General features: G+C 35.5%; 2 protein-coding genes across 3 annotated transcripts; one reads left to right on the top strand and one right to left on the bottom strand.

Moving 5' to 3' along the window:
- Positions 1–3088: 3088 nt before the first annotated feature.
- LOC121213577 (uncharacterized) lies at positions 3089–3802 on the top strand. The gene is made up of 2 exons (XM_041086368.1): positions 3089–3383; positions 3474–3802. The coding sequence occupies exons 1-2, from the start codon at positions 3089–3091 to the stop codon at positions 3800–3802; spliced, it is 624 nt and encodes a 207-aa protein (XP_040942302.1).
- Positions 3803–17662: 13860 nt separating this feature from the next.
- On the bottom strand, positions 17663–23631 carry LOC107949449 (transcription factor E2FA). Of its 2 annotated transcripts, none has more exons than XM_041086294.1 (15): positions 23172–23602; positions 21834–22026; positions 21568–21621; positions 21372–21457; positions 21175–21263; positions 21006–21057; positions 20776–20828; positions 20637–20687; positions 20481–20529; positions 20309–20374; positions 20140–20216; positions 19755–19980; positions 19342–19408; positions 19063–19192; positions 17663–17972 (listed from the first exon to the last, which is right to left on the bottom strand). In XM_041086294.1, exons 1-15 carry the CDS (start codon positions 23442–23444, stop codon positions 17957–17959), a joined length of 1482 nt encoding a protein of 493 aa, XP_040942228.1. In that variant the 5' UTR covers positions 23445–23602; the 3' UTR covers positions 17663–17956. The 2 variants fall into 2 exon arrangements, with proteins under 2 accessions (XP_040942228.1, XP_016739591.1); XM_016884102.2 differs by lacking the exon at positions 17663–17972 and adding an exon at positions 18572–18965 and having other exon boundaries at positions 23172–23631.
- Between the last annotated feature and the right edge of the window lie 244 nt (positions 23632–23875).

The following is a 23875-nucleotide window of genomic DNA, read 5'->3' as shown; positions in this document are numbered from 1 at the left end:
AGATGAAAAATCGAGTAGAGCCAGTAAAAGAAGAAACTTCGGTTGAAAAGAAGAAGAAGGCGGTCGAACCCGAATTGTTGGTCAATGAACCAATCAAAGAGGAGGAAGCTAGAAAGTTCTTGAAGTTCATAAAGCATAGCGAGTACAGTGTTGTAGAACAACTGCACAAACAACCAGCTCGCATATTTGTCCTAGCTTTACTCTTGAACTCGGAGGGACATCGAAATGCACTACTGAAGGTGCTAAATGAAACTTATGTGGCCGACGATATCTCTGTTAACAAGTTGGATCGACTGGTCGACAATATAAGCGCTGATAACTTCATCTCTTTCAGCGATGACGAAATACCACCTGGGAGTATGGGATCAACTAGAGCTTTACACATCACTACAAGGTGTAAAGGGTGCATATTACCGGGAGTTCTGGTAGACAATGGATCGGCATTAAATGTATTGCCCCTATCCATGCTCAACAGGCTACCTGTGGATAGTTCGCATATGAAATCGTGTCAGAATGTGGTGAGAGCATTTGATGGCACCGAGAGGAAAGTCATAGGAAGAATTGACATACCTTTGTTAATTGGTCTAACTATCTATGAGGTAGATTTCTTGGTTATGGACATCAAGTCTTCTTACAGTTGCCTATTAGGAAGGCCTTGGATTCATTCAGCAGGTGCGGTACCGTCATCATTACATCAAAAACTGAAGCTAGTGTCAGAAGGCCGGGTAGTGACGATAGATGCTGAAGAGGATATCATTGCATCTGTGACTAACGATGCACCTAATTTGGAGACGAGTGATGATGCAATCGAGTGCTCTTTCCATTCTTTAGAGTTTGTAAATGCAACATTCATCTTTGAGGGAAACAAGATCCCGATGCCGAGAATATCAAAGACCACAAAGATGGGGCTACAATTGACAGTTGGAAAAGGAGCTTTGCCAGGGAAAGGATTGGGGAGATATCTTCAGAGTCGAGCCGAGGTCCCAGTATTGAAGGGTAAGCACGATCGTTTTGGCTTAGGTTATAAGCCAGATTCTAAGCAAATAAGGATGGAGCGAGAGAAGAAACAAATGAGAAGAAGGGCTCGTTTGACAGGGGATGAAGTTGAATGGGAACCCATAACCTTTCCTCACATATCTAAGACTTTTGTATCGGGAGGGTTCGTCTATCAAGGAATGTTAGGGGTCAGAAGTATTAACACAGAGCTAGGGAGTATTCATGTCGTGTATGAAAAAGCGACGCCAGGAAGAACTTTGCCAGATATTCGTCCTTACGAGTCGGAAAGGGAGCTAAACAACTGGACTGCAGAAGAAATACCTGTAGTTTTTAGGATTTCCTCAGAGTAATGTCCAGAACACCCTTATTGCTTTTTAGCCTAGAAGTGATAAGGATTCCTTTGTGAAATAGGCTCATGTCCAGAAAATCGTTATTTTAATAAAGTTCATGTTTGCAGTCATTTTTGGAGCAAATCTTTCTTTCCATAAGAGTAGTTATTTTAAGTTTCTCTTAAACTACACTTGCATTTCATTCATGACCATATTGCACCAAACAAATTCCTGAATCCATATTTTTTTTCATACCTATAACAGGTCCCACGATATCAATGATGCGAATGTCACTCTTACAAATTTAGAGTCTCCTTTTGAACGAAACATGTGTTTAGAGGGATCGCATGATTTTGAAGACAACGAAGACTGTGGTTTGTCTCCTGACTTGTTGAAGATGGTAGAAAGGGCCGAGAAACAAATCCTACCTCACAGGGAATCAATAGAAATTGTGACCTTAGAGGAGGGTAAAGAGGTGAAGATTGGATAGGATATCTCTGCAAAGACAAGACAGGACCTCATCGAATTACTCCGAGAGTTCAAGGACGTGTTTGCATGGTCATACCAGGATATGCCGGGGTTAAGTACCGACATGGTAGTCCATCGTCTCCCTATAAGAGAAGATTGCAAGCCATGGCAGCAAAAGCTCAGAAGGATGAGGCCTGATATCATGTTGAAGATAAAGGAAGAGGTCCAAAAGTAGTTTGATGCCAGATTTCTGCAAGAAGTCAGGTATTCTGAGTGGGTGGCTAACATCGTACCAGTTCCAAAGAAAGATGGAAAAGTACGAATGTGTGTGGATTATCGTGATTTGAACAAGGCTAGTCCAAAGGATAATTTCCCATTACCCCACATCGACACATTGGTAGACAATACTGTGGGCTTTTCACTGTTTTCCTTCATGGATGGTTTTTCTGGGTATAATCAGATAAAGATGCATCCTGAAGACAAGAGAAAGACTACGTTCATTACATTATGGGGGACGTTTTGTTATAAAGTGATACCGTTTGAATTGAAGAATGCAGGAGCGACATACCAAAGAGCCATGGTAGCCTTGTTCCATGACATGATGCACAGGGAAATCGAGGTTTACGTTGATGATATGATCGCGAAATCTAGAACGGAGGGCCAACATGTGCGGGTCTTGAGAAAGTTATTCTTAAGATTGAGAAAGTTCCAGCTCAAGCTTAATCCAGCGAAGTGCACTTTTGGGCCCAGGTCAGGAAAGTTGCTAGGCTTCATAGTCAGTGAAAAGGGAATCGAGATTGACCCAGAAAAAGTCAAGGCAATACGAGATTTACCTCCACATTGCACTCAGAAAGAAGTTCGAGGTTTCCTCGGAAGACTGAATTACATCACTAGGTTCATTTCACAACTGCCTGAGAAATGTGACCTTATATTTCGTCTTCTGAAGAAACATAATCCTGGTACTTGGGATGAAGAATGCGAAGAAGCTTTTAACAAGGTGAAGCAGTATTTGTCTAACACCCCAGTACTGTCACCACCTAGCCCGGATAGGCCGCTGATATTGTATCTGACAGTATTTGATAATTTCATGGGGTGTGTGCTAGGCCAACATGATGAAACGGGGAGAAAAAAAGGGCGATATATTATCTCAGCAAGAAATTCACTGACTGTGAAATGAGATATTCGCCTATTGAGAAATTATGATGTGCCTTGATTTGGACAACCCGAAGATTAAGATAGTACATGTTATACCATACGACTTGGCTAATCTCAAAGTTAGACCCGTTAAAGTATATATGGAATCAACTGCTTTGAATGGGAAAATGGCCCGATGGCTGATCTTACTGTCTGAATTTGATATTGTCTATGTGAGCCAAAAGGCTGTGAAAGGGAGTGCAATTGGTGACTTTCTAGCTAGTAGAGCTCTGGAGGACTGCGAGCCGTTGAGTTTTGATTTCCCAAATGAAGACCTGATGTGTATAGCGGCTACTGAAGAAAATCCACAAGAAAGTCACGGTTGGAGGTTAAACTTTGATGGAGCCTCGAATGCTGTGGGCAATGGAATTGGGGCAGTCCTAGTGTCCCCGAATGGTGATCATTATCCTTTCACTTGCAAATTGGATTTTGATTGTACAAACAACATGGCAGAGTATGAAGCATGCATCATGGGTATTCGTGCAGCTATAGAGCGAGGAATCAAAGTGCTAGAGGTCTATGGAGATTCAGCATTGGTGATATATCAGCTTAGAGGTGAATGGGAAACGAGAGATCCCAAATTAATCAGTTATCGAAAGTTGGTCCCCGAATTGATTAAGGAGTATAAGGACATCACTTTTTGCTATCTCCCACGAGATGAGAACCAGATGGCTGATGCACTAGCTATTTTAGCCTCCATGATCAAGCTGAACGGACATGGGGATATGAAGTCAATCCAAATGAGTATCTACGAAGACCCGGCTCATTGTTACAATATTGAAGAAGGAGAAATCGATGATATTCCTTGGTATTAAGATATACTACGGTATGTAAAAAATCGTGAGTATCCTGGCCAGGCAACGGAGAATGAAAAGAGAACTCTGAGAAGACTAGCCATTGATTACGTCTTAGATGGGGAGATCTTGTACAGGAGGGGAAAAGATCAGGTACTGCTAAGATATGTGGACGCCGTGGAAGCAAAGAAAATTCTGGAGGAAGTCCATGAGGGCATCTGCGGAACGCATGCCAGTGGGTTCACAATGGCTAGGCAGATTATGAGATTCGGGTATTACTGGTCCACTATGGAAGGGGATTGCATCAATTACTCCAAAAAGTGCCATAAATGTCAAATCTATGGGGATAAAATGCATGCACCTCCTTCACCTCTTCATGTCATGACTTCTCCATGGCCTTTCTCCATGTGGGGTATGGATGTCATCGGGCCAATATCGCCGAAGGCTTCAAACGGGCATCGTTTCATATTCGTGGTTATTGACTACTTCACCAAATGGGTAGAAGCTGCTTCGTATGCCAATGTTACAAAGTCATCAGTCAGTAAGTTCTTGAAAAGAGAGATCATATGTCGATATGGAATGTCTGAAAGAATTATATCCGACAATGCGCTGAACCTGAACAACAGCTCAATAGCAGAAGTCTGCAGTCAATTCAAGATCAGACATCATAATTCGTCACCGTATCACCCAAAAATGAATGGTGCAGTGGAAGCGGCCAATAAAAACATAAAAAAGATTGTGGGAAAGATGACTGAGACTTACAGGGACTGGCATGAGAAATTACCGTTTGCCCTCCTTGCTTATCGAACGTCAATTAGGACCTCCATTGGGGCAATGCCTTTCTCCTTAGTTTATGGCATGGAGGCAGTCTTGCCCATCGAAGTTGAAATCCCTTCTCTCCGGGTTTTGACTGAGCTACAATTGGATGAGGGGGAATGGGTTCAATCTCGATACGATCAGTTGAACTTGATAGAGGGAAAGAGGCTAAAGGCTATTCAGCATGGTCAGATGTACCAGAAAAGAATGATACGAGCCTACAACAAGAAAGTCTGACCCAGAGAATTTCACGAGGGGGACCTGGTGTTAAGAAAAATTCTTCCTCTACAAAAGGATTTTAAGGGGAAATGGATGCCGAATTGGGAGGGCCCTTATGTTGTAAAAAAGGCCTTTTTTAGAGGAGCCCTGATCCTGGCTGAAATGGATGGAAGAAACTTGCCTAATCCAGTAAATTCAGATTCGGTCAAGAGATACTTTACTTGAAGAAGGGAAGGAACCAAGGTGAAAACCCGCAAAGGGCACTTTGATTCCAAAAAAAAAAAAAGGAAAGGCTAAGGTGAAAACCCACAAAGGGCACCTTAAGACCAAAGGGGATTTGAGTTGAAAACCTGAAAAGGTCGGCTCAAATTTTGATTGTCACGTGGTAGTCTTGTTATACCTAATTCGGCAGAAAGGAATAAACGACATCTTGGGGCATCAACAAATACTGTGAATCTTCTAAACACGTGTTGAATTCAGAAGGGTCCTCGAAAAGCTGTATAGAGAAATTCAAGCAGAGATATCTGGGGCACCTATTTATAGTATTTGTATTGAATTCGTTGTTAAAATATGTCATTCTTTTTCAATATAAATGTCCCCAGACAATTCATCTATCATTGACAATCCATTGCGAGCTATCCTCCCAAACTAATTTTGTTTTATCCATCGTTATGATCTTTTCGCAAGCATGTTGCATTAGAATGACGATTAATGGACTAGTAAAACTTTCACAAGGGAAGTTTTTCATATTACTCTAGAAATCTCTAAATAGCTCAGGAACTTGAAATAGGACTATTGTTTAGACCTTCACCGGGTTAAAAGGTCGGAGATATCTAGGGGTCAAGAGTCAAGATTAAAATTTTCAAGATTTGACGAAGCGTTGTTGTCACAAAGGAAGCCTTAATGAGCAATAATGACTTTAAACATTCAATATGCATTTTTTATGACATAACATTCAAATGTCATTCATACACGCCTAGTTAGGAGCATTTGATTCATTTGATCATGACATCCTAATCATTAGGCATAATTAGGCTCATAAAGTGAGTCATATAGGTCATGTTCCACAGAGAGCAGATCGGTGAAATCATAAAGCCTTGTCTCCCTAAGTAACAATGGAGCGGGTTGAAAAGTAAAAAGATTGAAGCCACAACGGCGGATCTTACTTCCTTAGCAACGCAGCGGAACAGATTAAAGCTACGACGATAGATCTGGTTTCCCTGATATTGCAATTAAAAAGATTGAAGCCACAACGGCGGATCTTACTTCCTTAGCAGTGCAGCAGAATAGATTGGAGCTACGATGGCGGATCTGGTTTCCCTGATATTGCAATTAAAAAGATTGAAGCCACAACGGCGGATCTTACTTCCTTAGCAGTGCAGTGGAACAGATTGGAGCTACGACGGCGGATCTGGTTTCCCTGATATTGCAATTAAAAAGATTGAAGCCACAACGGCGGATCTTACTTCCTTAGCAGTGCAGCAGAACAGATTGAAGCTACGACGGCAGATCTGGTTTCCCTGATATTGCAATTAAAAAGATTGAAGCCACAACGGCGGATCTTACTTCCTTAGCGGTGCAATGGAACAGATTGAAGCTACGACGGCGGATCTGGTTTCCCTAACATTGCAGTTGAACAAATTGAAGATTACAGATCTTATCTCCCTAAGCAGTAGTGGAGCAGATCAAAGATGGTGGATTTTACCTCCCTGAGGTTATAGTGGAGTACATTGAAGCCAGTAATTCTATCTCCCTGGGCAGCAATGGAATCGATCGAAGAAAGCAGATATTGTCTTCATGTATTGGCGTGAAGTAAATCAGAAAAAAGCAGATCTTGTCTTCCCATACGGGTGGTGAAGTAGATCGAAGATACAAGTCTTATCTCCCTGAAGTTGCAGTGGAGCAGACAAAAGTAACCAATCCTATCTCCTTGAAGTTGCAATGGAGTGGATTAAAACCGCAGATCTCATCTCTCTGAAATTGTAGTAGAGTAGATCACATCAGATTTACCCTTAAATTGTAGCAGAACAAGTTGAAGCTATAAGACTTATCTCCCTGAAGTTGTAGTGGAGCAGATTAAATATAGCAGATTTTGTTCTTTTGAGAAGCTACAACATATGAATCCTATCTCCCCGACATTGCAGTAGAGTGGATTGAAGCACCAGTTCCTATACCTCTGAAGATGCAGTAGGAAGGAACAATGTTACCTGAAGAAGAGAAGCATTAAAGAAGTTGAGGCTCAATAAGACTGGGCACAATTGGGCCTTGTAGTCTTTGCTCTGTTCTCGTTGCACGATAACGAGCAAAGAGGGGCAGCTGTATAAACCCAAATGTGTCTAGGCCCAATCCAACACCCACTTTACATTATAACACTCAGGCCCAAACCACCTAATAGACCCAAACCCCAAACCCAGTAACTAGCAGCCCAATACAGCAAAATTGAAAAAAAAAAGAACCCTAGCCACAGCAAGCCCTTGCCTCCAGCAAGGACTCCGATCGCCGCAAGACTCGGAGGGCCTCTCCACGCACGTTTGCTCCCCATACGCCTGCAAACACGAACTCAAGGAGTCCGCAAAGAGAAAAACAGCAAAAAATAAACAAATTTATTCACTATTTTTTTTCGGCTATATATAAAGCTAGTATTTTTGTAAACAAAAGGAGGGACGGATATTGTATTAACGAAAATACACAAAGAAATACACAAGGAAATTGAAAGAAACACCTACGTTTTTAAGGTGAACCATTTTTTAATATAGGCTTTTATTCTTTTTATTTCATTTTATTAAAAAAATAATACAAAAGAAGGGTGAGGGGTTTACCTTCGAAGCTTCACCGATGAAGCCCAGCCGCGCTCGAATCGGAGGTCCGGCGGAGGGCCAAGGCTTGAGGCGAAGGTGTGTTGCGGCGGCCTGGGTTTAAAACCCTAGCAGAGGGGTTTTTTTTAGTTTTTTTTCTTTTATTTGATTTCAAATGATTTTTAAGGTAAAAATTTGTTTTAAATAACGGATCAAAACGGTGCCGTTTTAGCCAGGCTTGACCCGCGCGGTGACCCGACCAAAAGGGGAGGATCCGCGCGCTCTGAAGTCAGATGGGAAATTTGCACGATTGGTCCCTCCCTTTTGCAACGCATATCAATTAAACCAGTTTTATTTTGTTTTAAATTGGGCCGCATATTTGGTGTCTGTTTCAATTTAGTCCCTCGTTGCGCAGCGTTTTGGAAGGAGGGGATAATTTCCCTTTTGGTCCTCCACTCTCACGCGCGCATTCAACGTGGTCTTTTTTTTTCTCCGAATTTACCCATTTTTTTCCTTTTAGTTCAGTTTAACCCTTTTTTTAAACTGTTTTATTTTTTTTTCTAAATTATGTTATACTATTTTATCATGGTTTTATTACTATTTTCTTTTATAACATACATACGTTTTATAATACATATACATTTTTTTATTTTATAATTCATACATTTTCTTTATATTATATACATACAGATTTTCACACATATATTTATATATATTTTCTCATAGTTTATTTATATATTATATTTATATATTTTGTTCTTTTCTTATAAATATGTACGCATATGCATACGCTTTCATTTTTTTATTTTCTACTTTTATAAACTCTATATTTTATATGTATATGCTAATACATTTTTCTTATTCTTTGAAAATGTATACACATCTGCATGTTTTTATACTCTTCTTTTATTGTCATTACATATATACATGCATATTTTCGGAAATTATTATAAATTTGTTGTATGTATTTCTTCACTCACCCTTTTCATATGTACACTTATATTTGTATGCTAAGTACGTGCCCACTCGTATTTTCGAATTTGCTTGTATATTGTACCTGTATATATATTTTGTAAATATGTACTCATATGTGTTTTACATTAAAGTTTTGTATCATATTGTACATTATTTTTTTTAGCATACCCTTTTTGAAAATATATTTTGGTTTTTACCATTCATCAAAGTTATCTTCTTGACTAAAGGGTTTTTTTTTTAATAAAAGCATTATTGGAAGTTTGGGATTTTCGAGGGAAATTGAGCCCTAACGTATTGGGTTCCGATTTTCTTTGTCAATCTTAAATGACCGAGAATATTTTTTATTCAAAATGCATAAAAATCATTTTTGGGAACTTAACTTGTTGTGCCCTAACGTATTGGGTGTGACATGTTACTTTCTCGAAATGAAGATTTTCGTATAAAATAAAAGTGATACTCAAGTTTGGGGAATTATGAGGAATTGTACCCTAACGTATTGGGATTCGATTTCTTTACATGACTTGAACAATTGGTTATCCTTTTGCAAATTTCATCATTCAAGCTTATTTTAAAATCTTTTTAACTTTCGACACAAAAACATCAAATAATCTATTTGGTACCGATTTTGGGCGTTACGAGGGTGCTAACCCTTCCTCGTGCGTAACAGAATTTCGAACTCGTTTTCTCAAAATTCATAGACCAACATAATTTTTGAGGTGAGCCGATCACACCTTAATAAAGGATCGGTGGCGACTCTAGTTTTATTTTAAAAAAAAGTCGACAACTAAAATTTTTGTTTTAAAAAAAACGGTTTGGACATATACATATTAATCACTATGAGTAATGTCGTGAAAATTACATAATAATCCAAGAAACATACTCATAACGGGTCAGTCCAATATGTTGTTCTCTAACACACATATTCATGCATCGATTATGATACTTCATATCAATGACAACTCTTTATCATCAATCAACTACATGTTAGTCTTAATGCATTATTGTTGTCTTATCCAACAATAATACTTGACTAAGGACCTTTTAAGAATAATCATATTATTCTCAGGACATTATTATAAAACAGTTTATTTATACACACAGAAAAGAAACTGAAATAATAATGGTAACGCCTTATATTAATAAACATGATAAATCAAGTATGTTATTACAACCATCTCATGATTGATCTTTGGGCATACTCTAATATTTTTTACCCCTCTTTTAACAGATATTAAGAAAAGTAGATCTGGCCAATGAAAAAAATATCATTTGACATGTTTTGGCCCATGAAAAAGTGTCACTTAACGCTCCTTTATAAATATATCACTCTTCTTTGATAAAATATGTATGTGAAAAATAAAAATAAAATATTAAAAATTTAGAAAAATATATAAATAATCTGGAAAATATATGTGAAATAATTATATATATACAAAATTAAGAAAAATATATAAAATTTAGACTTGTCAATGGGCCAGGTCATTTGGTTCGGCTCAAAAAGTGAAAGGGTTTGGGTAAAAATATAGGCCCGAAAAATAGGCTTGGACAAAAAATAATGATCGTTTTCTAAACGGGCTAGGCCTTGGGTAAGCTTTTTTTTGCCTGGGCCCGACCCGAATTTGCAAAAAGAAAATTGTTGTTTTTTTTACTGTTTTGACATTTTTTTCATTGTTTTACTATCATTTCGCTATTATATTATTATTATTTTGTTGCTATTATTTGGATATTGTATAACTTTTGTTTTATTATTAATTTTGTTACTATTTTAGGAGTATTTGCTTGCTAAGTTGCACTTATCTTAGTGTCATTTAAGTATATTTTTTAAATTTTTTATTTTTTGAAAAACATTTATTTTAATGTTTTTAGTGCATTTGTTGTATTTTTTTACTTTTTTATATAAAAGATAATATAAAATTTTTAATACGAGCAAGTCAGGCTCAGGTTTTAGCATTTTTTTCCAGATCAGGCTTGGGCAAAATTTTATGCCCATTTTTCGAGTCGAATCAAACCTGAGCTTTAAAAAACGGGCCTAATTTTTTTTTACTTGACTCGGCCCAACCCATGTGCAACTCTAATAAAATCTAAATATATATAAATTATAAAAATTATTAAAATGGAAAGGAAATATAAAAAATCATATATAAACTATAAAATATATATTCAAAATAATTAAATATATAAAAATTTGGAAAAATATAGGGGCTTTGTTGTTCAATTAGCCTTAAGGCCAATAGAAACTCATATTGATTTTACTACTTTTTTCTACGCTTAAATATACTTCGATTGTTTTATGTTGCAATTGTTTCTCGGAAAACCATGGCTAAGAAGCAAAGGTTACAAAAATTTTATATTGAGGTATCCTTTTAATGCTTTAGCCATCATCATCATATTCATCTTGTATATATAATTTTATGTAATTTAGATTTTATATGCTTTTCCATTTTTTTTATATGTTATTTCCATTTTCTTTACATATATTATGGTTTATAACTACTTTATAAAAAAAAATGATATATAACATGTCAAATGGCAGTTTTTTATTGGTCAAACCTACCAAACATTTCTTTTTCTTAAAGTTTGTTAAAAGAAGGACCAAAACACATAACTTCAACATATTTTAGATATCAAATTAGGACAAAAAATAAAATAAAATATTAAAATAACAAAATAAATATACTTCAAAAATCAAATCGCAAATTAAACCTTTTTTATATAACATATTCCTAAAAAATAATTATTCACCTCAGTCTACTCTTAAAAACCAGTACTTACTTTTAAAAAAAATTATTTATATATATATAAGATTAATATTTGATACATGAACAATTAAAAATCTTAACTCTACAAGTGTAATTAAAATACTTCCATATATCTCATTTTCTCAATACTTAATAAAAGATATATGCCACTCTTTAAATCTTGATTTAAAGACTCCATTAACAATATACTAAATAAGTTGTCATATAAACTAAATTCATTTTTCATATATTAACAATAAATTTTTAACTCCACAACATAGTTATAAAAAATAAAAAATGTCACATGCCTCATTTATATATAGGGTTAAATCACATTTTGAGACTTAAATTTGGTAATTCTTTCTATATTGAGGACTAAACTTTTTTTTTTGCTAAAGTTAGATCCTAAACTTAGCAATTGTTTTCACAATTGGGTCTGACCTTTTTCTTTCTTTCTTTTTTTTTTTTGTGTGTTAAAGCTAAGCCCTGAACTTAGCAAATGTTCTCATATTGGAACTTAAAGTTTTTTCTATCCAAGTTAATCCTTAAAGACTAGACTTGTCCATGGGCCGAGGCTCGAGTAAGCTTTTTTTTTTTACTATTTTGCCACTATTTTTTCATTATTTTACTATCATTTTACTATTATATTGTTATTATTTTTTTATTATTTGGATATTATATAACTCTTGTTTTATTATTAATTTTGTTATTATTTTAAAGGTATTTGCTTGCTAAGTTGCACTTAACTTAGTGTTATTTAAGTATTTTTTTTAATTTTTTTTTCATTTGTTGGGAATCATTTATTTTAATGTTTTTAGTATAATTGATGTATCTTTTAGATTTATTTTTATATAAAAATAATATAAAAAATTTTAATATGAATGGGCCAAGCTGGGTCGAGCTCAGGTTTTAGCATTTTTATCTAAGCCGGGTTTGGGCAAAATTTCAGGCTAATTTTTTGGACCGAGCCTAAAAAGGGGCTTGAATTTTTACTTGGCCCGGTCCAAACTCGACCCATAGACAACTCTATTGAAAACCCAAAAGTTCAAGCACCAATGGCCCTAATGTGAGAAAAGTTGTCAAGTTCAAGTACCAATGTGGCAACAATTGTCAAATTCAAAACCTAAATTAGACCAAAAAATTTCAAACCCCAATATGAGAAAAATTGGTAAGTTAAAACCAAATAATACATATATTAAAGAGCATGTATCACCTACAATTGGCTTAGTATGTAACAAAGAATAGTAAAAGTAATACGTTAAAAAAGCATAAACAAATAAATAAAAAAGATTTGATACAGATAATAGTCAAGTGGAATCCAATTCCTAAATTTCTCTTAGTCAAAAACTCATTTTAAGTATAAAATGCAAGTGTGGAAGAGCATAGAGAGTCAGAGTAGATAAACAAGTGGATTGTATTTTAGAGGATTCACATGCACTATTATTGCTGAATCATAGATTCTCAAATTAAGCAAATGGACTACTGATCCGCTGGATATCAAAGGTTCACGGGGCCAAATAAATACAAACCTAATACCAATCAGCCACTTTTAGATGGTCAGACCAGAAGTAACCTTGTGATTATGCAGCCTACTTAGATTTTTTTTTCTTATTAATAATCTACTAATATAATTGGCAGTTAATTTAAACATATATGCTAAAAAAGAAAGGCAATTGAGAAAGTAGGTTGAAAATTTTTAAATTTATCGATCTATGCTGATTTTAGAGAGAAGAAAAATGCGTCCACATCAATGAAAATGTGTCCTGTAAGACGCATTTTTAGAAGAGAAAGAAAACGCGTCATACAAGACGTATTTTCACTGATGTGGCAGTAAAAACAAGCCCTGTAAGACACGTTTTCCTTAGTACCAAATTCTGTAATTTGTATTACATCTTAAATCTACACTTATTTACAATATACCAAAACAAATTTATTAAGTTTGCTTTGTAACCTATCATTGTGAGTTTAAATTTTACAATTATTTCTGTTATTTTTTTCATTCATGTTTTTTTCCGTCAACTTGTTAAGTACAAAATTTTGACAGAACAAAGAATTGATCAGAAGCTTCCCAATTCCGGATTATAATATATCTTACTTGAAGAAATATTAATAACTTACACTTTACAGAAAAAATTAATGAATAAGTTAGTAAGTTAGTGTTTTAATTAGCTCTTCTCCTCGATGCTCATAGGTTGTGTGGACATGTTGAGTTCATATGCCTTGGGTTCGTACAGTATATGTATAACCTCGGTGTCTCCCCACTCTCAAATATCCATATTTTCTCATATCCGAGTTGAGTTCGGTCGATCTTTCGATTTGCGCCACTGCGAGTTCTTATCTGGTACCAACTTGAAAGAAGCATGCGAGGTAAGCAGCCACATGCTTTCATCAGGGACAAGTGAGAATTCAGATTTCCAAACATTATACATGTGTTCAAATCTGTAAACTTCGTTAACATAGGTAATGCAATCTATACATTCTGAGGCACATGCAAAAATTGCCTGTGCGCATGGATAACGAAGTACTTGAAATCTCCTTAGTCGCATGTCATTTGTCTGAGGTCTACGTTGTACACTCCACCGATAACTCCACGATCGGGTCTGTGAGGCTGCTTAACTCGGAATACTAGATTTGGTCGTAAGTGACACACTGAAGTCATTAAGTTCGCAATTTCTACATTTTCCCTAAATCTTTCAACACCGACTCGCACCAAACATGACCACCCTTTAGTTGTCCCGTATGTCTCAACTCGCTTTGGAAATAAGGCTGCTAATTGAAAATACGTTTCCTTAACCACTAAGGTTACCAACAAATGACGCATCACCTCTAGTACGAAATTAATGCATTTCACTAGGTTCAAAGTCGTGTGTCCATATCTTAATCCTTCATCATACAACAACGTCCACTGCTTTAGAGGTATCCCATCGAAGTATTGCGCAACCAATTGGTTATAGCCCGTAGTCTCTCCAACATTTCATAGAATCAATGTTGGACAAGCTCGCACCTTGTCGATGACAATCAACAACGAATTCAAGAAAAACGACCCAAAATGTATATGTTAAATTATTTTACAGGAAAACAATTCTATACACAATGTACCCATATTAATGACATGTCGCCGCTCTGCATTCTTATGGTATCGACTCATGTAGTTAGACCTTATATGACGCTAACAATACTTATGATGTGCACAATCTCATAGGCTTGAACATAATTCGAAAGTAGCTTGTATTCCAATGCCTTTGTAAAAAATGATGCGCACATCAAGCTGTGGCACAACATGCCTTCTAAAGTTAGTTAAGACAAAATCCCAATCATCACTGAATTCTTTTGGAGTTATTGTAAAAGCTATTGGCAGGATTATTCAATTACCATCCTGTGCAACGCTATTAACAACTTATGCATGTAGCTTCCGTATTGGAATGTGCCGTCAATTTGGACAAGTGACTTACAATACCGGAATGCAGTTATGCATTGCTTGAAAGTTCAGAAAAAGTGATGGAAATATCTTTTTTTCAAGGACAAAGCGATCGTTATAATACGCAAGTTTTGTTTGCAACTCGGTTACGAAACCTAGTACATATCGCTCCAGTACCTGACACCATTGCCATAATTCGTTATAGGATTTCTCCCATCCGCTACTTTGCCAACCATGTCTTGTGGTAGGACATGGTGTAATTAAACTCGTTATGTATGTGTGCGATCAAAACAGAAATCGAAATCCTAAGAGGGTAATATAAAGTTAAATATCAAAGGCATGTATCGAGTTCTTTCTATAGAGCTCTTTTTGTGAGGGAGAAATCGCTACCCCGCAGAGGCATGAGACGAGGTAAAAAGGGATTTTTTTTTAATCCCAAGAATCCCGAGTTGCAAGTGCTCAGAGGTAGAAGTAATAGAGTTGACTGGGGGTTGAACTGGCAAGAGAGAAAACGCTTCCTACAGTAAGCACTTTCACTGACATGTTAGACAAAAACGCCTCCTACAGGGTGCGTTTTCTCTCTGAATATTTGAACCACAACGAACTGTATTACTTTTGCATCTAAGCCTTTACAACCCGAGATTAAAAAAAACCCCTTTTTACCTCTCCCCATCCCCTATATAAATGCATATTCTCATCCCCTTAATTCAGTAAACGAATTTTTTTTTCTTGCGTGTTGAATTTTTTGAGGTTTAAAGATTTATTTCTCTCGCTTTAAGGGAGACTGTCATAATTTTAAGTTATGTTTGGGTTCATAGTAATGTCATGCAACTCAATGCCCTACAAATTTCACTTGTAGTGTGAGTATGACGTCATCACCTAAGAAATCGGGATTGCTTAGTAACTCAAGATCCAAGTTGACGGCGATTATACCATCTGAGATTGAAGTGCAACTAAGGGCCCCTTTGGATCACCAGCAAGCTCCAGTGTGGTGAGATTTAAAGAGTAAAAAAATTTGAACTAAAACGCAACTCCAGTTGAAGTGTTTGGCAAGCACACCAGTGAGCATTTCTCACCTCATTGTAACCCATATTCGCTGGAGTTAAAAGCTCCAATGGACTAATTTGGAAGTCCAAAAACAAGGGTAATTATTATTTTACCCCACCAATTCTTCCTTTATTATTTATTTTATTTAATACACATAACATAAGTTTAATATGTCATTATTTAATATAATTTAATTTTCAATAGAATTATAATTTTTATTTATAAATTTACTATAAATACAATTTAATATATATTTTATTATTTTATTTAAATATAATTTGTAAAATATTTTGACATGTTATTATGAATATAATTTAAAAATATTTTAATTTTATTGTATATAATTTTAATATTTTAATTATCATTTTACAAAAAATATAATTTTAATTTATGTTTTATATTAAATAATATAACATAAATACATTGTCATTTCTAATCTAATGTTATTAATAGTCATTTTATATTCTCACCTCACCGCTACAGCTGCGTTTAAATCCAAACACACACCTTACCATTATTTCTAATCTCACCCCTATAGTATCCAATCTCACCGCTACAGTAACTAATCTCACCGCCACTGTTGTTTTTAACATTGCCGGAGGCAAACATACCGCCCATCCAAACTAAGCCTAAGGCTTTAAAGTAACAAAGGTTTTGTTGCCAAAGGGTAGAGCATAGCTAGGGCCCTAGTTGACGATGGTTATGCGAACATGACAACCTATTTCTCATCGTCAGAAGAACATACTTTATAAAACCCACACGAAAGTGCGAAAAAAAAAACGAAGGGGTCTTCCAATATAATCAAATCATTTGTGTTGTCCATGTCCACTAAGGGCAGTGACCCTGTTAGTAAAACTTATTACACCTTAAACATGTCATATGTTATAATAACGAGGTCCCCGCCTTTGGTGGACATAGATAAAATGAATTATTTGACTATACTAAAAAGCCATTGCATTTTTCTTCCTTGTACTTCTGTTTGGGTTTTATAAACCATCCTCTGGAAAAAATAGTTGTCATGTTCGCATAACCACTGTCAGGTAGGGGCCATTTATGCTCCATCATTTGACAACATAACATTTGTAAACTTGAAATCCTAGTTACACTTCAAACCCAGACCATATAATCATCGTCAACTGAGACTTTGAGTTGAAACGCGATTTGACTTCCTAGGTAATGGCTCCATACTCACATGGCAGATGAAATTTGTATGTCACTCAACTCGACGTCACCATCGTAAATTTAAACATTCCTTAAAATTATAACAATGTTTATCCCAAACACAGATGAAAATAAATATACAAACTTCTAATTTCTAACCAAAAAAAAAATCATTTTTAGGCAAGTAAAAATGCATCCTACAGGGCGCATTTTCACTACAACATCAATTAAAACACGCCATGTAAGACACATTTTCAAAAGAAAGACTATAGGACGCGCTTTCACTAATATAATAGTGAAAACGTATCCTTTCTCTTCAAAAATAGCATAAATCGATAAATTTAAAGAATTTCAACGTAATTTCTCAAAATATTTTTTTTCAACATATTCTTATAAATTAATCTATAATGGGCAATACTATTAGTGGATATATTCTATCCTTGCTTTTTTATTGCTTATCTTGAACCACCACATGAAAACATGATATTTTTTTAAACTCAAAACTTAGTTTAATTAGTTCATACAATCATTTTTAAGATAATATCTAAAAAGTTTAAGTTTAGAACTTAACATTTAAAATTAAAGGAATTTAACAAAACACTTTTACTCAAAAGCTATTTGAATATCAAATTCAATTCAATCATTCTCGAGTTAAACTCAAACTCAAGTGGGTCAAGCTATCTAACAAGCAGAGTTCAAATTCAAATAGCTCACAAACCTAAACAAACCTTTTATTTATAAATGTATCTTTAATATTTTGATATTAAATTACAATTTTACCCAAAATTATTTTATATGGAACAACCTCAAACTCGAGTATATAAATCATGTATACATGCTTAACCAAGCCAAGCTTAAATAGTTTGATTTTATTTTGAGTTGAGCTCAAATTTAGATAATAATATTTAATCAAGCTCAACTCAAGCGTTCGAGCTTGGCTCAACCCAACTACAACCCCTATCCGTATACAATCCTTTCCTTATCCTGAGCTACAAGACAAGCTCCTTTATACCCAACACCCCCTAAAAAACAAGAAATGAAAATTAGCTTTTATGAACCCAAAAATCAATTAATTCATACAATCATACTTGAAAAAGATAACATAAGGAAGTCTATGAGTTTCAAATCTCAATATCTACAACCCTTATCATGAACAACAACCTCCTTTACACTAAAAACAAGAATATGCTTTTATTCTCATTAATTTTGTTCCTTGCATTATGGTGAAGGAAAGCTAAACTTATCTTCTATGGATAGCAATTAAGTATAACTCTTGACCTTATCCCAACATACTATTACCAGTATGATATGCAAATCAGAAAACGCTTATATGATATGCAATTATAACTCTCCAGATAAAGGAAAAACTTGCAAAATGTATTTAACTTAAACTGTGTTTAGCATACTATTGACGCAACCACCTAGTGATGAAATTCAGGGAAGCAAGCAATCTGGTCACAATCTGCATATACAATACATCATATAAACATATCATTTCCCAATAAGTATCACAGCTTAGCTTCCGTTTGTTATGCAAATATTAACATCTAAGAAAATACTTCTTTGAAAAACGTTGACAGCCATGCGCAAAGCACAACTCAAGTAGAAATTGCTATTTAACTCAACCTTAAATGTTTATGTTCAATAATACTCAAAATAAAAAGTTTTTTACCAATATTATCAGAATAAAATATTTTTTAGAAGTCACTTTCTACAGGTAAAATGAAACCTCATCATCAATGATTGTCATCGAAATGCAGCAATTCTACACATCTACACTTGGTATGGCTGCTTCAATATTTCAAACTGATTAACTAAGCAGCTCAGATCAACAAAGGGGCATTAATGCACATATAATCAGCTTTGATGGACAGTATCAACTGTATCATTGTCCCGGTATTGTCCATTGCTTTTATTCCATCTTCAACACTCATCTAGCCCGGACATCCAGTGTGCAACACTTGTATTTGTGCAACTAACCCATAATTTGCTCAACCACGCTAAATTGCATTATCCTTCACCCCAAGTTACCAACCACATTTTTATCCAGTGATCCATGTAAATTTAAGATAGGATATTGTTTTCAGTACTTGGTCAGAAAACTAATTTTACCTATGAGTAGAGTTAAAAGCAGGAGATGGCACTTCAACCATCCTGGATGGAGGGGATTGTGGCCTTGGGGTACTGATATCAGCCATTCCAAAGTTAGCATCCAGTATATCTACCCCACTCCATTCGACACCTGCAATTCTTGGAGTTAAGGATTAGACATCCACTTATTGTGCTATTAAAGTATATTGATTTGGAAAAGAAAACGAGTTTGAGCAAGTGCTTTTTCCCTCCTTTGGGGGTCAAGCATATTGAAGAGCTATAAAATTTCTACAAGGATACAGTCTGTCTTCCACATATCTGTAATGCTAACGTCAGCATCTGATAGAAGCCAATAATCTGCATCATTCTAAAAACAAGAAAAGAAAAGTGATAATCAATTTACATATCCGACTACTGGCAAAACGAAATTACATATTTAACCATAAAAATATGGACCAGCGTGTAATATTTTAATTTCATTTCATTTTCTTTTCTTTTCATTCTTTTTTTTCCTCCAATTTTGGTGCATGGAGGAAAAGGAAATTGATCTTAGGTGCTACTCTCATAAAGAGGGGTAATGACCAATGTTCTAAATGAGTTTTAATTCCACACTACCTAAATTTATAAATACCTTTTGCCATTAATTATAGTTCATATATCCATTCTCTATAAAGCTTGCTACAGAAATAATTGGTAAAAGATGCAGTACTTACATCAATATCCGAAGGAACAATTCTCATCATTCCTCCAACAGACTCCTGTGAAGCATTAACATCACAGTCCATTTGATGAGTTTGTACTGCCTGCGGTTCAATTTCCTTTCTGGTTCTCTCAACATTGACCAACTCAACTTGGTTTTCATTAGAGCCAGAGCTTGAAGCAAGTGAGACACTTGCAGGTGGCTCAACACCATTCACCTCTTCAAACTTCTCGAATTGGCTGAAGAAAACCAACAATTTGAAAAGAAAGACAAAAGAGAAGGATGTCAAAACAAGAACCTTTGTTGTTCATCATCACTTAGATTAATTTCAAAAGAAAGATTGTACATAATCATGGACAGCTAAATAGTTTAGCATATACAAAAGAAGGGAGCAATACCTGACTAGATAAACATCAATGGAACCCATTGTGCTTCTAAGGATCATCCTGTATCTCCTTTGTGGGTAGTCAACAGCCTAGAATATGGAGAAGAAAGGCAATTATGCATTCAAAACATTAGAGTAGAAAATGGTCCTAACTCATTAGAATGCTCTAGCCATCAGCTTACTTCATCAGGATCAGGTACTTCCAGAGTTGTTCCATGTGGAGCTTTAATTGCTATCAGGGTTTCATTCTGCCAAAAGCAACATGGAAAATTTAGCATAGTAAAATAGAGATCAGTTCAAGTGCAGAAGATGATTGCAGAGAAATAAATTTAAAGAAACATGGAATAAACAGACCCGAAAACAAGGTAGACCCTTGATGTCTTCTTCAGTTACAAAAAGCCACCTGAAAAAAAAATGAAAACGGGTAAATGTATCATCATTTGCAAAGAATCAGCAGTTAACAGCACTTAACTGGGCCCTGGTACAAGGCAGGGGGGACAATATTCTTACCTCTGATTGTTCTCATTCTCACTCAAATCCCTCAATCTTTCCTGCATTTCTCTGTAATATTTTAGAAGCATCAGCAATCCTAAACAGGTTTGAGACAGTAAGAGTTACTACTTCAAAAAGAGAATAAGCAGTGCATAACCTTATTTGATCATCTAAAGTGTGCTCTTTCATGGTAAGGTTTTCAATTTCTGCCTGCATACAGAAGAGTAAGTAAGATCATATGTACAAATTGATCAACCATCGATGGTGGAACATTCTCTTGAAAGCTATAAACCAAAATAAAGAAATAGAAACACACTCTTATGCACAATAACAGGAAGATTAGTTGCCTGGGCAAGATAAAACAAAACCAATATTACTTCCTAATACCTGTAATAAAGAGACATCACCATCCGCTTCTGGCCTTGAATCGTCAACACCCCTAATAAATTTTGATTTAATCCTCAAATGAGTCTCACATTCATTGAAGGTTAACCAGAATGACAAACCAAATTAAAACAACAAATTCTTGAAAACATTTAAAATCATTAATAATTACTTCCAACGTATTTTGTTTTTCAGCTTCTTTTCAATAAGACCAATGCCTTCCAAAACATTCGTTATGTCATATATCCTCCTCTTTTGCACCTGTTGCAACATATAGAGGGGAAAAAGAAAAAATAAATAAAAGAGCCATTTCAATAATATGACAAAACATCCAATGGTACATAAGCTCCGTTAAATGTTTATCATTACCTCCAGTGTTTCTGCGGCCTTATTTAGGTCAAGGATACCATCTTCAGCATGCTTTATTAGGTTGATGAACTTTTTTGTCAAGAAACCTAAAAATTTCAACCACATTAGTACTGTGCTCACCATGCATAAAAGCTCTAGGAAATACAAATACCCATTGCTTAATTTTTTTTAAAGAAAAAAGCATTATTAAGGTTACCTAAAGAACTGTCATAACGGCAGCTGCCAGCAGGAGTAAGAGGAGCTGGAGAGCCTGCCCATTACCATACATAATATCAGTCGTTCCTCTCCATATAAAAATCTCTCTTTCTTGGCACATTAGACTACTGATAGTGATGATACAGTAATTAAATTGGTATATACGCTTTGGACTGAAACATAAGTTTCTTTCTAATAACTAAGTTCATAGCAGACAATTAAATAATGAGATAAAAAAGTGGATAAATGAGCAAAAAAGTTTCTCACTAGCATTTGACACAGGTGTTTGAAGAGCAGACTTATTGGCCTTGGAGGCCTTTGATCTATTATTTATCCTTCCTCCTTTAGCAGAGACAGGTGTCTGGAACGGACTATTGGCTGTGCTGGTAACTCTTGGACTGGTTGTCCATTGGCTAGATTCAACTTCCTTGTTCACCGTTGTACTCTTCCTTTTTAATTTCTGAGAAAAACCAGTGGTGTTTCAAAGTGTTGCTAATGGCAGGAAGAAATACAAGTTCACCTCAGAAGTTATTATGGCTATGCTTAAACTAATAGTTGATTAATTTGAAGGGGAGGGGGTGAAGAGACTAAGTCTAACAAATGCAACTATATGATAAAATACATAAGAAGAGTTACTGTTAAGTGTTAACCATAAAAACCATCAGAATTACTTGACTAATTGATGCAAAGGCTTTTACAAAGCCTAAACTCATGGTGATCAATGCCATGAAACAATCAAGTATGTACAAACAATAATGATTCACTTGTTATTAGGTGGAGGACAATAAGTGAAAAGAATACTTCATATATGAACATAGGTTTTGAAACAGATTAGCAATCATCATTTGTAGGGGGGAATTATGCAGCCAGAGTCATAACAATGTCAACCGAATCATTTATCAAATAACCATCAAAGCAGCAACATCCAAAGAATTTACAGACTTCAAGCTTTCTTCACATAGGGCACGGCATCTAATAATCTGTTCTAAACCAACAATGCAGCACATGCATCTTCTTCCTCTCCGAGTATAGCAAGTTTATTACATGAAACTAATATGCTACCAATTGCAATTACGTCTGAAATCCAAAACATTACAAACAAAAACCCAATAGCTAGATATTCACTTTCATCATGTCGGTCAAAAGTTATAGTGCTAAAAACTAGTTTCTCAGAGCATGAAAGTGCATAAGCCATCAAGTTTCAGCCATTGGATGATGCCAGCATTGTTAAATTTCAACTTAGTTCAGCAAAGAAGCACTTTATTCAGCCCAAAGCCCATTATACCATCAAATACATCATCAAAAACATAAATGCACTGCGAAAAAAATCACGAATTAAAGTACAAGCATAACAATTTCACTGCAGAGTCAAATAATGCTAATGATACTGATAATTTCAACTCCACTAAGTGAACAACTAAACTGGAGATTATCAATTGTCAATAAAAGTTGCAATCGAACAAAATATAACGATATATGTTAAATGAGAGTAAAATTATCGTTAAATAAAAAACATATTGACAGTTGACTAACCACGACATAACCACCATTTTTTAAGGAAAAAATGTGAAAAACATTTATTGAAAATTACAAAAAAAAACTCACTGGAGATCTCACAACAATCGCTTCAACTTCTTGATCGGCGATGATTCCACGAGTATTGTTACCGGTGGTTAAATTATTGTTACTATTATTAGAGGAAAATCTATGATAATCATCCGGATGAACAAATGGCGGCTTCATCGAGGCGAAAGCCAGGTGGCGGCGTATCGGCGGAACAATCGAAGGAGCCGACGGTGCTGGTGCGGAGACGGCAGTCATAGAAGGAGGAGGCTGCGGCGACGTGGGGCAAGCGGAGGCTCGAGCCACACCGGACATTGAGGTATACGGTATAGAGAAAGAGAGAGGAAACCAGAGAGAGAGAGAGGGGAGCGTAGAAATTCACTTCGAAAAAAGAGAAAGTGAGGGTTGGAGAGAAGGATGAGGGAAAGTTGCGAAGAGGGAAAGGGTTAAAGGAGGGAAAATGAAAGAAATGAAATTTGAGAAGAAAAATATTCTTTTTCATATTTTTTTAATAACTTTATGTTATTTTTATTTTCACTTATTTTTAATATATTTTCGGAAATATGAAAAAATAATTAAATGATTTTTTTGGGCAAAATACCAAAAAAAGTCCTTTTTTTTTAAAATTTACCGAAATGGGCCTGGTATTTTATTATTTATCGAAATGGGTCATTTTCCCCGAAATCGCGTCCATGTAAGAGCGCTTTGCTTACGTGGACACAAATCGCGCCTACGAGGACGCGATT

The sequence above is a fragment of the Gossypium hirsutum genome, chromosome D01 (genome assembly GCF_007990345.1).
Source record: "Gossypium hirsutum isolate 1008001.06 chromosome D01, Gossypium_hirsutum_v2.1, whole genome shotgun sequence".
Taxonomy (NCBI): Eukaryota; Viridiplantae; Streptophyta; class Magnoliopsida; order Malvales; family Malvaceae; genus Gossypium; species Gossypium hirsutum.
Note: the sequence above shows the minus strand (reverse complement) of the source record. Positions and strands in the feature narration are given on the sequence as shown.

Excerpts from the sequence above, each read along its gene's own strand:
- LOC121213577 (XM_041086368.1), top strand. The coding sequence starts at position 3,089 with ATGGAATCAACTGCTTTGAATGGGAAAATGGCCCGATGGCTGATCTTA. Across the intron at positions 3,384-3,473 it reads AGTCCTAGTGTCCCCGAATG|CTATAGAGCGAGGAATCAAA; the intron begins GTGATCATTATC and ends GTATTCGTGCAG.
- LOC107949449 (XM_016884102.2), bottom strand. The coding sequence starts at position 23,444 with ATGTCCGGTGTGGCTCGAGCCTCCGCTTGCCCCACGTCGCCGCAGCCT. Across the intron at positions 21,458-21,567 it reads CCGTTATGACAGTTCTTTAG|GTTTCTTGACAAAAAAGTTC; the intron begins GTAACCTTAATA and ends TGAAATTTTTAG. Across the intron at positions 21,058-21,174 it reads AAAAACAAAATACGTTGGAA|GGGTGTTGACGATTCAAGGC; the intron begins GTAATTATTAAT and ends AAAATTTATTAG.